This window comes from Sorex fumeus, unplaced genomic scaffold (assembly GCF_029834395.1).
Source record: "Sorex fumeus unplaced genomic scaffold, SorFum_2.1 ptg000122l, whole genome shotgun sequence".
Lineage (NCBI taxonomy): Eukaryota > Metazoa > Chordata > Mammalia > Eulipotyphla > Soricidae > Sorex > Sorex fumeus.
This window is the reverse complement of record NW_026606179.1, coordinates 50230789-50245142: the sequence shown is the minus strand read 5'-3', so window position 1 is coordinate 50245142 and position 14354 is coordinate 50230789. Positions and strand designations below refer to the sequence as shown.

The 14354-nt window shown below is 51.9% G+C and overlaps 1 protein-coding gene across 1 annotated transcript; it reads left to right on the top strand.

Annotated features, from left to right (window-relative positions):
- Window positions 1–5590: 5590 nt before the first annotated feature.
- SLC7A6OS (solute carrier family 7 member 6 opposite strand) lies at window positions 5591–13159 on the top strand. Its single transcript, XM_056136297.1, has 5 exons — window positions 5591–5799; window positions 5938–6219; window positions 10614–10817; window positions 11530–11650; window positions 12305–13159. The coding sequence occupies exons 1-5, from the start codon at window positions 5605–5607 to the stop codon at window positions 12427–12429; spliced, it is 927 nt and encodes a 308-aa protein (XP_055992272.1). The 5' UTR covers window positions 5591–5604; the 3' UTR covers window positions 12430–13159.
- The last annotated feature ends 1195 nt before the right edge of the window (window positions 13160–14354 follow it).

The following is a 14354-nucleotide window of genomic DNA, read 5'->3' as shown; positions in this document are numbered from 1 at the left end:
TTCGGCTCAAAAAGCCTCTCTCAGGATGCCTAAGACGGAGGGGGAAACGTGCCGAAAGGCAAGAAAGCAAGACAAAACACAAATCAGGAAGCTGCTGGGGCCGAAGAGACAGTACCGCAAGCAGGGTGCTCGCCTTGCCCGTGGCTAACCCCTGAGTTTGCCAGGAGCGATCCCTGAGCAGTCAGGAATAGGCCCCAAGCACTGCCCGATGAGGCTCCCACACCACAAAAAACGTCAAGGCGTGGAGGGCCAGACGGAGAGAACAGCATTTGGGGCACCTGCTCTGCACACGACTGACCCAGGTTCCATCCCTGGCATCCCCTTGGGTCCCCCGGCGCCACCAGGAGTGATCCCTGAGCACAGAGCCAGGAGTAATTCCCAAACACTGTTCCCTACCCCCACGCCTGCCCGCCACATAACATAAATAAAAACAGGACCCAGGAGACTAGCACGGGACAGGGCAGGACCCTGATTTGATTTCCAGACTGCATGGCCCCTGCACCCAGCACTGCCAGGCACAGCTCTGCAGAACATCCCACACGAGACCCCATGAATGTGGGAACAACGAGAACTAAAAATCCTACAACACAAAAATTCACAGTACTGGGGGCTGGAGTGATAGCACAGCGGGTAAGGGCGTTTGTCTGCCTTGCATGCGGCCCGACCCAGGTTCGATTCCCAGCATCCCATATGGTCCCCTGAGCACGGCCAGGAGTAATTCCTGTGTGCATGAACCAGGAGTAACCCCTGTGCATCGCTGGGTGTGACCCAAAAAGAAAAAAAAAAAATCACAGTAGTGCAGGGAGCCCTTGGCTTTCCTCACTGGTTCCCAGAGGGTTGAGTCTCACCGGTGCACTGGGGTGCAGCCTCCGGCAAAAGCAGGTCAGAAGGAAAGAGAAGGAGCGCCTCGGGGTTATCAGTCTGCTTGGGGCCAGGGACGGGGCTCGAGTGCTAGAGTCCAACCTGAGCATAGGAGGCTGCAGGTTCGATCCCTGAGACTGCATGATGCCCCCAGCACAGCCATGGGGGACTTGCTGGCCCCTGAGCACTCAAACATAAAAACATTCTGTTCGAGGAAGAAGACAAGGAGCAGAGCCCAGAATCAGGCCCGCAGTTAGCACTCAAGGAAGAGTCAAATCAAGGAGGCCATTTAGGGGACGTCTAAAGTAACCATACTGGGCAGGGGGGGAGCGAAGGGCTGGAGCATGCTCTGTGGGGTGGGAGGTGGGGGGCTCCACATTCAATCCCCAGCACCACAGGTAGCAATCCACAGAGCACTGAGCCGGGGAGTAGCTCCCCCCCCCCCATCACTCAGGTGTCCCTCCTCCCCAAAATAAAAGTGAGTTTTCTTTTTTTTTTGGCATTCCAGAACACTGCTTGGGGCGACAGCCCTGCTATGTGCCCTTGACAAATCAAGCCCGAGCCTGACTGGGTGGCAGCCTTGCCTTGCACGTGGCAGACCCGGGGCTGGATCCCCAGAGCACAACCAGGAGTGATTCCTGAGCACAGAGCCAGGAGTAACCCCTGAGCATCACTGGGTGTGTTTCTCCCCCCCCCCCCCAAAATAAAACTGACTCCAGGGGCTAGCGAGATAGTAAAGCAGACAGGGTGCTTGCCTTGCACAAGGGCAGCTCAAGTCCAATCCCCGGCATCACTGCTGGGTGTCGGAAAGGTAGGGAGGAGAAAGGAGGGGAGAGAGGGAGGATTGGAGGGAGGGAGGGAGGAAGGAAAGAAGGAAGGGAGGAAGGGAGCTCACAGGTGCCTAAAATGAAACACTGCTAAGATTTCTTGTTTAGTCTTTGGGGCTAACGTGCTCATGCCAGGATAGAACCCAGGGCTCCCACATGCACACTGCCGACCTGGTTCAATCTCCGGAATCCATATGGTCTTGTTTTCTGTCCCCCGCTCTCCCCCTCCCCTTCCCGGCACCCCCAGCATGACTAGGAGTAATTCCTGAGAGCAGAGCCAGGAGCAACCCCTGAGCATCCTTGGTGTGGCCCTAAAACAAACAAAAAGCCCGAGTTCCAGTCCTTTGAGCAATCCCAACTGCCCCCTCCCCAAGACATCTTATTGGTCAGCTAGTGGCTTTCATTTGAAGTCATCTATACTGGGTAAGCAGTAAGTTCTGACACAGACAATAGGAAACAATCCTTTCCAAAAAGACTCATTAGGTCACTTCAAAGCAGTCAATTTGTCCTTCAGTAAAACTCTTAAAAATGCCAACATATCTCTCCTCTAACCTAATGGCTCTTAAGCTGACAGCCCTAGTAAGAAATATATTTTAGACTGAGGGGCCGGAGAGATAGTGCAGCGGGGTAAGGTACTTGCTTTACATGTGCCAGACCCAGGTTTGATCCCTGGCACCCCACAGGGTCCCCAGAGCCCCGCCTAGAGTGATCCTTTAGTGCAGAGCCAGGAAAATGCTTTAAGCACTGCTAAGTATGGATCACAAAAAACCAAAATGGGTCCAAAGCAATAGTACAGCAGAGAGGGATTTGACTTGCCCATAACCAACCCGGGTTCAATCCCTAGTACTCTAGTGGTCCCAGGAACTGTGTCAGGAGGCCTGAACACACACCCAGGAATAAGCCCTGAGCACTGTTGGGTGTGACCCTAAAATAAAAACCACCATATACGTATGCACATATAACTTAGTTTCACTAAACAGCATTTACCCTTCCTCTGTGCAAATTAGCCTTCCTGTCACCACATGATATTTACTTTCTTTTATTTTTTTCTTTGCTAATCACGATCCACTAACTTGATTTCATAATACACCAATGACTTACAACCAACAGTCTTAAACGCACTGGTAGAATCAGCTTTGGACATCTTAGATGCTACTTATCTCTTCTGAAAAGTACATGTCTGGGCTGCAACAGATAGTCCCACGGGCTGAAGTGCAGCTCTGCAAGCAGGAAGCCTGGGTGAGCATCGAGCACTGGAGCGTCCCAGCATCCTGAGCGTCCCAGGAGCAACTCCCAAGCAACAAGCCAAGAGTCACCCCTGCACACTGCTGGGTGTAACCCCCCAATCAACAACAACAAAAACAAAACAAAAACAAACAAAAAAAAACCCTTAGAACTACCAAAATGTGTAATGAGCCTTAGAAAGCTGTGACCAAGAAATGCCACAGGAGAAAGAAATGACCACATCAGGCGCTCAATGGTGAAATGCATGCCTTGATACATTACATGCAGGAGACCTGGATTTGATGCCTAAAGATGCAAAATAGAAGAAGGGGCTGGTGCGATAGCACAGTGGGTAAGGCGTTTGCCTTGCACGCGGTCGACCCAGGTTCAATTCCCAGCATTCCATATATCCCCTGGGCACTGCAAGGAGTAATTCCTGAGCGCAGAGCCAGGAGTAACCCTTGTGCATCGCCGGGTGTGACTCAAAAAGCAAAAGAAGGGGGTAGGATGTCAGCTACGTGGAGGATGAGTGCACCTCACCAGGTTAGAAAGTGTTAGGCCCGTATTTTGCAACCTTTTTCTGACAGTGGCCCCCTCTGACCTTGTATCCCTCCCACAGTTGCACCTGCCCCTCATGTCCTATCAGCTGCCCCCCCAGTCTCCTGATTTGGACTCCCCATTGTGTGATTTTTGTGGCCCCCTTGGAATATACCGGGTGCCCACAGAGGGTGGCTGAGGCACTAAGTTAGACAGTCAGCATGGTGAATGAATCAGTTTGGCTGAAAGAAGTTGGACAAGGATCAACTGTGTCTGTGGTGGGGTCCATGTGTGGCACATGTGGAACCAATTCTGCAGTCACTTTTAAGTTCACCTGTAGTTAAGGACATAGCAAAGAACTTTCATTTGTGGGATGGCCTTATCATCTGGGGTCCACGTCGACAACTAGGCCAAGAGAAGTCGCCAGAATCACAGAAACCTAAACCACTGCCTGAGGACAGGAAGCATGTCCTGAAAACTCTTGGGGTGACACAACACACCCTCCACATATAAATCTCTTCTAGCATTATGACTTGTCGTTCACAGAAGCAGCCCACACTGACCCCAGAGTCTAACCCTGCTTCTCACGTCCTGGAGACCAATGAGGGAACAGAAACATCTGGTGGCCCATCCCTAACTGCACTCCTCATCTGACTGCAAGGCTGATGTCTGGTTCATTCATTCAAAATTTACCCACCACCTTCCGTATGCCCCGCACTGTAGTCCACTGGAAGGCCATAAACAAGACAGCAGGTTCTTGTCCTCTAAAACTTTGACTCTGCTAGGTAAGACAGTAAGGAGAGCGAGCACAAGGAAGGAAAAGGCAGGATTCAAGAGAGTAACAAGGTAGAGGTTGGCACGACAGGGCAGTGGGTTAGGGCGTTTGCCTTGCACATTGCCCAATATTTGATCCCGGGCACCCTATATGGTTCCCAGACCCTGCCAGGAGTGAGCCCAGCAGAGCCAGTAATCAGTCCTGAGCACAGCCAGGTGTGCCCCGCCCCCCAATTATTTTTTTATTTTGAAAACAATAAAAACTGAGGACAGGCTCACTCCTGGTAGGCTAAAAAATCAAAACCACTAAACTTTAGAAAAGGGGCTGAAGCCACGGGACAGCATGTAGTTTTTGTGCTTTGCATGAAGCTGACCCGAGATCAAGCATTCCCAGCATCCCAGCATCCCAGATGGTCCCCTGAGCACCACCAGGAGTGATCCCAGGGTGTAGCGCCAAGAGTAATCCCTGAGCACTGCCAGATATAGCCAACCCCCTCCCCGCCCCCCCAAAAAAAACCAAAAACACAACTTCTAAGGAAGAGCTCAGCATGCTGAGCCGCTCTGCACACCTGGGAGCCCCCGGGCTCAAGCCGCAGGCACTGCATGTTCCACTCCACACCGCGAGCTGCAGCAGAGCCTGAAGCCGCCCGGAGCGCTGCTGGCTGTCCCCCACCCCACGCCCCCAAATAACTAAGTTTGTTACAGAAGTCCCTACCCCAACTTTTCCCCCAAAGCAACCCCCCGCTGAAGGAGGAACGGAGAGGCGCGGAGGCAAATCTGACACGCGCCCGCGGGACTGGAGCGCTCGCCCCGAGAAACGGCAGGTGCCTGGCGGGTGGGCGCGAGAGGCGTTTGCGTCCCGTTCCCGGCGCACGCGGGGCCGCTCGGGGCTCCCGGCGCCAGGGCATCACCCAATTCCCTGGACCTGCCAGCGGGCCGCCCCGGCGAGTGAGTGAAGAGGCTGCCACGAAGCCCACCCGCGGCTCCCGGCACCCGAGAACCGTGACCCGCTCGGGCGGCGCGTGGAGAGAGGCTCGGGTCTCGGTCACTGCGGGGAGCCTAAGCGCCTCCCCACGCGGACTCCGGAGCTGCTCCCCGCGTCCGAGCTCGCCCTCGGCCGGGCCCCTCGGTCAGAGCCGGCTGCGGGCGCGGCCCGGCCCCGCGAGCCCCGTCCCGCCGCGCCCGCCCAGCCGAGCGCCTCACCAGCCGCAGGAACCGCTCCGCTTCCTTGCGCCGCCGCCGCCGCCGCCGCCATCTTGCCGCCGCCGGCGCGCGGGGGCGGGACTTCCCGTGCCGAGTGGGCGGGGCCTCCGAGGGCCCGGAAGTGGAACTCGGAGCGCGCGTCGCCCGGGCCTCGTCCTCCTCAGTCGGCGGCCGCGCCATGGAGGGCGGCCGCACTGCGGTGCTGCGCGTGAAGCGAAAGCGGAGCGCCGAGCCCGCCGAGGCCCTGGTCCTCGCTTGCAAACGCCTTCGAAGCGGGGCCGAACGGTCGGAGACCCAGGAGACGTCCCCCCGGGGTCCCGAGGGAGACGCGGAGAAAAATGTCTTCCAGTTAGTGGCCACCGTACGCACGCAGGTGAGGGATGCGGTGGGGGGAGGATCGAGTGGGTGTGAACGTGTGAGGGTGGGGAGACCCGCGCGGCCGGGGTGGAACTGCATCCCCCCGGCCCCCCGGCCCCCTCACGACCCTCCGCGCGTCTCTGCCTGCCCGCAGGAGGAGCCGGTCCAGCCGCTCGTCCGCGCCGCCTTGCGCCCTGCGCGGAGCAGCGAGCAGCGGATCCGCCGCGACCTCCGCGAATCGGCGTCCCGGAGCCGGCAGGAGGGTCGCTACCGGGTGGTCGCCAGCCGCCGGTCCCTGGGGACGCTCGCGGCCGGCCTGGAGCCCGCGGCCGGCCCGGGAGACGCAGAGGCCACCGAGGACGCCGGCTTCCAGCTCTTCGACCTGGTCCACGAGGAAGGGGAGCCAGAGGCCGCCGGCGCCGGGGCCGCCTGCACGGTCAGTGACGGGCGGGGACGGACGCGGGGTCGACGCCCGGGAGGATGCGTGCGGGTGCCCCTTAGAAACGGATGACGCGGCCGGCCCTGCTTTGCACGGATGTGGTGATGCCTAACATCAGTGTCTTAACTGAACGCCCACCCAGCTGGGGGCCAGGCACCCCCCGAGGCTTGTGGCCAGGAGAAGCGTTGCGGGCAGAAGGGAGAAACGGTAATTACAGAAGTCGATCGAATGTTGTTGGGGGGGGGGGGGGTCTTGGCTCTAAGGAAGGGGACGGGAATGAAAACGGGGAAAGAGAGAATGAGAATGGCATTGGGGGGGCGGAGCAACAGTCTAACGTGGAGGGCGTTTGCCTTGCACACTGCCGACCCGGGTTCGATCCCGGGCATCCCATATGGTCCCCTGAGCACTGCCAGGAGAGTTCAGAGCCAGAAGTAACCCCTGAGCATCTCTGGGTGTGACAGAGAGAGGGAGGGAGGGAGAGGAGAAAAGGAAAGAGATAGAGAGAGAAAAGAATGCATTGGAGCAGAGGAAGGAATGGTAGGGCGCTGTGTGTGTCCTAGAAAGGGGTGTGGCTGCGTTCCAAGCTCAGGACCTGCTGTTGTAAAGGCCCTAAAGAATGCGCATGTTGGGGGTCAGCTTGCTGGAAGCCCAGCGGGCTGGAGGGAGCAGTGGTGTGTGGGGATGGTTGCTGGCTGCACCCCGAAATGATGGGATGTGCCTGGCAGGTTGTAAACAGGGGCCGGAAACCTGCAGGCCTGGTCCTGGTTGGCAAATCCAGTTTGAGGCAGTCGTATCACTGTTCCCCCAGTTGGCTTCCCACTACTTATATTTTACTAAGATTCGTGCCTCACTACCACCTTGATTATATGCAGAAAGACCGAGGAAAGAGGAAAGGGACAACCGAAGGGGTCCCAGGGGCCTCAAGGGCTGGAATGATGCTTTACATGCGGGAGCCCTCTGTCAGATCTGAGGCACCACCAGAAGCAACCCCTAAGCACTGAGCACCACCAGATGGCACCCAAAGAAAACAGAAAAAACACATATCACAGCAAAATAACATTTACTCATAGGACTAGTTCAGTCTAAATAGCAATTTAGGCATATCCATAGACATATCTTCTACAAAACTAGATTCAGACCAATTCATGAGCTATAAAAGTTTCTAAATGTTCAAAAAAAAAGTTACTAAATGTTCGATGGAATCAAGTCATAGCTATATAGGAGAAATAGTAAATAAACTGATGGAGAACCTGACAGGTTTTTCCAGTAACACAATATAAACAAAAAACCTAAAAAACACATTCTTGCAGAGGGGCTGGGGATATAATACAGCAGGTAAGACCTTGCACACGGCTGGCCTGGGTTCGATCCCCGGCATCCCATATGGTTCCCCGAGCACTGCCAGAACTAATTCCTGAGTGCAGAGCCAGAAGTAACTCCTGAGCATCACTGGGTGTGGCCTAAACCCTCCCTCTTCCACCCCACTCCACCCCCCCAAAAAAAATGTATGGATCCAGGTAGAGCTCAGTGATAGATCACTTGCCTTGCAAGCATGAATTTGAGCCCCACCTGGCCTACATGCCCAGGCTTGAGCCCCACCCAGCTTTGAATCTCATTTGGGATTCCAAGCACAAAATACAATTCCCTTCAAGAGAGAAGGGAAACTAAACAACAACGTTGCACAAAATTGTCTTAGGAAAATATTTAGGCAACTGGGGTAGCTCAAAGGGCTGAATGAGACACATTTTATATGTGGGAGCCCAGGGTCCAAACTTTGGTACCAAAGCACTGTTGCGTGTGACCCAAAAACAAATAAGCAAAAAATGAATATGCTGAAAGCAAACTGAGGTTGTATGTGAATAGGAGGCTGTTGGTAGCGTTACTGGCACGGCCATGATTAAAACGGCAGGTGACTGGGCGCTTAAAAGTGATAAAACTTGGGGATGGAGCTGTAGCACAGCGGGTTGGGCATATGCCTTGCACACGACTGACCTGGGTTCGATTCCCAGCATCCCATATGGCCCCTGAGCACCGCCAGGAGTAATTTCTGAGTGCATGAACCAGGACCCTATGCATCGCCGGGTGTGACCGAAAAAGCTCCCCCCGCCCCTCAAAAAAAAAAGTGATAGAACTCTTCAGGAGGACGCTATGACTTTACTTATTGGAAAGCATGAAAAAGAGCTTGGGCTGTTTAAGGAACCCCTGTCACTGCAACATTACCAACCACCAAGGGAAGGCAAGAGGAGAAGGGAATAAAATTACAAAATAATAAATTATTAATATAAATGATGTGTTCATTATAGAAAACAAAGAAGTACTATACTTTTCTCCTCCTACCCCAAACTGGAGCGATGACACAGCGGGTAGGGCGTTTGCCTAGCACGCAACCTACTGGGCTGACCCGAGTTCGATTCCTCCACCCCCTCAGAGAGCCTGGCATGCCAAACACAGTAACAAGTCTCACAATGTTGCGGGGCCCACTCGAGCAAATCGATGAACAACGGGACAGTGACCCCAAACAGGAGTAAAATTGATTTCTTTCTGAGCAAGAAATTCTGTTGTTTGTATCTCTAGCCAGTGTGTTTAATGACTATATGATTTGCTGATTTGATGGGCTTGTGTGTTAAAAGCTAAGCTTTTCTTTGTAAAGCCAGGGATATAGCTGAGAGGGGTGGAGCACTTGCTTCGAGTGCATAAGGCCTAAAGTTCATTCCTGGCACTGTGTGGTCCCCCAGAGCACCACATCCTGGGGCCGGCCTGAACACCAAACTGTCAGTCTTGTACCATAGGACTTCCCCACAGCCCCAAAGTATTGCTGGGGGACTGCTATTAAAACACAACAACAAATAACTTGTTAGCCGCTGTGAAGTTAGAAGGCCACACAAAACATTACATCTCTAGTTCCTAAACACTGGAACAAGAAAGAAAGAATTCCCATTAGCATGTAGTAGTAGAGTTTGGTCACTGCGTCTGCCACAGCCTCCTGTGATGAATATTCTCTCTCTCTCTCTCTCTCTCTCACTCTTTCTTTCTCCCTCCCTCCCTCCCCCACCCCACCCCACCCCAGCTTTTGGCTTTTGGTCCACACTTGGTGGTGCTCAGAGCTTACTCCTAGCGCTGCGCTTAGGGATCACGCCTGGCAAGCCTTGGGATTTTATGTGGTGGCAGGGTTGGTTGGCCACATGCACGGCAAGCGCCCTCCCCACTGTGCTGTGCTGTCTCTGCAGCCCATGTGATGAATTTTTCAAGAAGAGTCGCTTGCAGCAAGCACGTCCCTCTGCTTCCCGGTTGACTGCAGAACCAGATAACAAACTGCAGCCACTCCACCTCTGAGCCGGCCGTTGCCATCTACTTCAGTCCCTCTCAAGCTGTTCTTTCTAGCACAAGGGAAGGACTGGGAGATAGCTCAGGACTTGCTAGAGCCACAGGTTCAATCCCTGTCACCTGTGGGCCCCTGAGCATTGCCTGTTGACCCCTGATTTGTGATTAAAAGCAGATGTCGGCTCCGGAGCCATAGTACTTGTAGAGGGCTTATCTTGCACATGGCTGACCCGGATACAATCCCTGGCATCCCATATGGTCAACTGGGCACCACCAAGAGTCATCCCTGAGTCAGAACCAGAAATAAACCCTGAGCGCCACCCAGTGTGGTCCAGAAACCAAAAAAAATAAAGGTAAAGGTAAAGGCCCTCCCGTTGTTCGTCGATTTGCTCAAGCGGGCCCAGTAACGTCTCCATTGGAGATTTTGTTGTTACTGTGATTGGCATATTGAATACGTCACGGGGAGCCAAAAAAAATAAATTATAAAAAAAAAGATGTCGTGTGAGCAAGTAATCGGTGATGGCTGCTGCTAGTTACCAGACTTCAGGAATCATCCTTAGGCTCTTAGACCCATTTGGGGGTCAGCCACAGAGAGAAGCTGCTTTGGGTCTGCGGATCCCTGTGACGAGAACATCCTACCAAAGACAGACTGTCAAGCAGAGCCTGAGAGCAAGACAAGTGAGCTCTGCGGGGCCTCCTTGGACCTGAATCCTCCAGAAAAGCAGCGAGCTAGCATGAGTCTCTCAAAAGAAGTACACATTACCCTTAATAGATTTCCTAAGGTCTTGGTTTTGTTGCTGAGCTTAGTAGGCCCTAGGGCTAATAGCTTGAGTCCGGGCCAGGAATATAGCTCAAAGGATTGGAGCAGGTGCTTTGCACGCTGGAGGCCCAGCACTGCATGGTCCCTCAAGCATCACCAGGAGCTATAACTGAGCAGTTTGGGGTGTTGTACAATAAACAACCCCCCCCCAAAAAAAAAAGAATCTGTAGAAAGCTGTTGGGAGGCATCTTAGGCTTCTCTTCTTGAAACAGATTTTAATTCCCGCGTGTGTTTGCTCTTTTCCTTCCAGCCCTCCAACCCAGACGCTATCCTCTGCAACTCTGTAGAGTTGATCCGGGAACGGCTGACGTTATCAGAGGATGGCCCCAGAGTTGGGCCGCAGGAGGAACAGAAAGATGATTATGTGTATGACATTTACTACTTAGAGATGGCCACTCCCGGGTGGATCGAGAATGTCCTCTCTGTGCAGCCTTACAGCCAGGAGTGGGAGCTGGTAAGAGGCCTGTGAGGAGGGCATGAGGCAGCCCTCGTGGATTTTTCCCTCAGAAAGCTTTGCGTTCCTGCTTCCATTCCTACCCACACTGATCTTGGTTCTTGTGTTTGCTTAAAATGTTGTTATTCTAGAGGCCAGGAAGGTAGGTCAAAGGGCTGGAGCTTATGCCTTCCATGCGAATCCCTGCATTCAATCCCAGGCACCACATGGTCCCATGAGCACTGCTGGACTCAAATAATTGGACCTTCAGACCCACTGAGCCAAGTATTTACAGAGGTAGACACCAGGACCACCTCCCCCCCCCCCAAAAAAAAGTGTATTTTAAAGTCTTAAGAACTACAACCACCACCACAACAGAAAAACAGCAAAACTAATATCTGGTATCATTCTCAGGACACGTTCTAGAGTGATTAATGAGAAAAGGTGATGCTTATTATACTCTTGCTGTGAGACAGTACATATTCCCGTTCCCGCCCTGGTGCGCCCCATGTTGGTGGTGTTTACACTATCCCGCAGGGCTGGTGCCTGCGCTGGACTCAGGGAATAATCCTGCTGCCCCACTCTTGAAAGCTGAGTGCAGCAGAGCCGAGTCAGACTGGCTCCTAGGCTGCCTTTCCGTCACACACCTTCCAACTTGGCCTACTAAAGCTTTCCCCATAGCATAACGTTAGAGCTACAGTTGGTTATACTCATGTTTGCATGATATGTGCAGGTGAACAATGACCAGCCATCAGAGGACACCTATGAAGATGAAGATGATGAGAACAGTGAAAATAATTGGCGCAATGAGTACCCAGATGAGGAGGATGACAGTGATGAGGAAGATTCCAGAGGTGAGTGGGTCACAGGTCTGCTGGGATCTGTGAATGAGGTGTGAATGGATTTGGCAGGTGTCCCTTTCCTCCCTTAGAACTGGAGAAAGATAGTACAGTGTGTAAGGTGTTTTCCTCGATCAAACCCAGGTTTGATCCTGAGTACCTCATATGGTCCCCCAAATCCTGCCTGAAGTGATTCTGAGCACAGGACCAGGAGTAAGCCCTGAGCACTGCCTTTATGTAGACCCCCACCCCACTCCCCCAAAAGTATATATTAAAAATCATGTCATAAAGCCTTGGAATTTGTTGTCATTGTTCTGTTTTTTTTGGTGGTGCCAGAGATCATGAGTTGTTAATCAGGAACAATCAAACTGTGGAATACTCTAGAACCCAAACAGGCCTTTACTTAGGGGCTGGGGGTGTAACATAGCAATAAAGCAATGTCCTGTGTAAAGCTAGGGTATTGGGAGAAGAAAATGGACTTAGAGGAGAAATGACAAAATACTGCAAGGTCAAGGCCTTATTTAGATGGGAGAAATATTACTGTTTGTTCTTAAATTATTGTGTATTCTGGATTCTCTCAAAAAGGTGTTTTAGAATAGGAAACAAAAACAGACCTTTCTGAAAGAAAAGGGATTAATAGTTAGATCTCCACCTGTTCCCTCACTCTAGATTCTGGTGACTACAGCAGCTGCAGTGAAGATGAAAGACGCAACAGGAGACCGCAGCTGTGGAGCAAGTACCCTTTGGACGTACAGAAAGAGTTTGACTATGACAGCCCCAGTGAGCTGGATTAGACTCGACCTTGTAGTAGCCATGAAATTCGGCCATTTGCCAAGAGGGCTCTGTGACTAGCTTCAGCTGTCCTAGCCACATCCTCCCAGGTTTCCTCATCAACTTGTGGAGGAAAAAGGCCTAACTATCAACCCGATCCCAGTACGGTGAAAATGTGCTGTGGGAGTGCGTCTTAGTCACTGAATGGGCCCCTTACCTGATCACAGGTGACCCTGCATAACCAGGGAGAGGGCTCCAAGAACTGATGCGTGGGAAGGCCCAGGTTTGATGCATGGTACCAAGTACTGGTGTAGCCAAGAGTAATCCCTGAGCACCACCAGGTGTGATCCCCAAAGGTGGTCAGAGTTTAGGGATGGTGGGAATACGATAAAAAGGAAGCCTCCTGGTCCAAGCTTCTCCCCAGCATACCTGTTGTCTTTGCTGAAACCAGTTATATTGAAGAAAGACTTGTTTATCAGTAGTCAGATTTGTTTTCCCAGACCGCCAGGCCACCTCCAGTTCCTTTTGAGTAAAGGAAATGACAAGGTGTCATGGGTCCCTTGTGTCTGCACAGACCTGCCAGTCATGGCCCACGCTGGAGGAAGTAGAATCTGCCTGAAAAGTGAGTAGTGCCACCCAGTTCTGGTAATGTTACAGAGACTGCATTGGTGCCAAAGAAAGAGGACGTGTATGACTGTGATACTGTGTTTAATAAAAACTAACTTTAAAACCGTTAACATCTAAAGTCTAGGGTTTTCTTATTGTACTCCCCTCCCCTGCCATATAAAGAGGGAAAGTAAAAAAAAATTTCAGAAAACACATCCTGGACTATATTTTCTTTTGAGTATGATAAATACTATTGATAGTAATTATCAAAAACTATAACCAAAATATTTTGGAGAGATGGGAAGTCTGAGGCTAGTTCTTGGCAGTGCTCAGAGGACCATGAAGTGCTGGGAGTCAAACTCGGGCCTACTACATGCAAAGTGAGTACGCAGCCTCGTGAGCTGTCTCTGGCCCCTGTGAACATGATACATTGGTCTTACAATTGATCTCTTACAAGCATATTGACTGATGCTTTCCAAATAACAGACACCTTGATTTTAGTTGGCATTTATTCTAGCGTGGCGCTGTCCAGGAAGTCCATAACATGTCCTGTGCCTAGACTGCACTGGCAGCTTCCGGTCACAGGCAGCTGTTGAACACCTGAAATGTGTGTGGTGTAACTGAAGGATTGGCTTTTTACTTCATTCTGCCTTAACTAGCTACATGTGGCAGGTAGCAGACCTTCTGGACAGTGCAGGTCTTGGGAAACAATTCAGTAAACCGAATCAAGGTGTGCCCTCTTGCCCTGTGGCACAGATCACTCAAGTGGGAAGATGAATTACACAGGGAGATAGTTGTTTTGTACCTCTTAACATTTTTTAAATGGGGCTAGAGAAAGCACAGGCAGGGGGTAAGGTGCTGGTCTTGCTGCCAACCTCAGTAGGAATCTCTGGCACCACATATGGTTCCTTGAGTACCACCAGGGGTCACTCTAGTGCAAAGCCAGGAAAAGGTCTCAGCACCGTGGACACGAGTTGGACAAACCCAGTTTTTTTTCATAAACACTTTCCTATCCAATTCACTGTGTGTTCATTTTCTCTGACTTTTAAATTACATTAGTTCTTACCTACATGGAGTAATTAAGTATCTCCCAGGAACCACACCTCCCAAAGTGATTAAGTTCTGTGTACAGGTACTCAGGCCCTACAGAGCAACAAAACCAACAAAATACTGCTTTCCCATCCGAACGCCACAAAGGTACAATTCAGTGCAGCGAGTGACAGGCAGCAACTTAAGTCTGATAACCATCTGTCGTAGGCATAGAAACAGATCAGAAATCACTCGGTGCCATTATGTGCTAGGTACTGTTTATACACTCTCTGGTTCGCTGACATTAAAAACC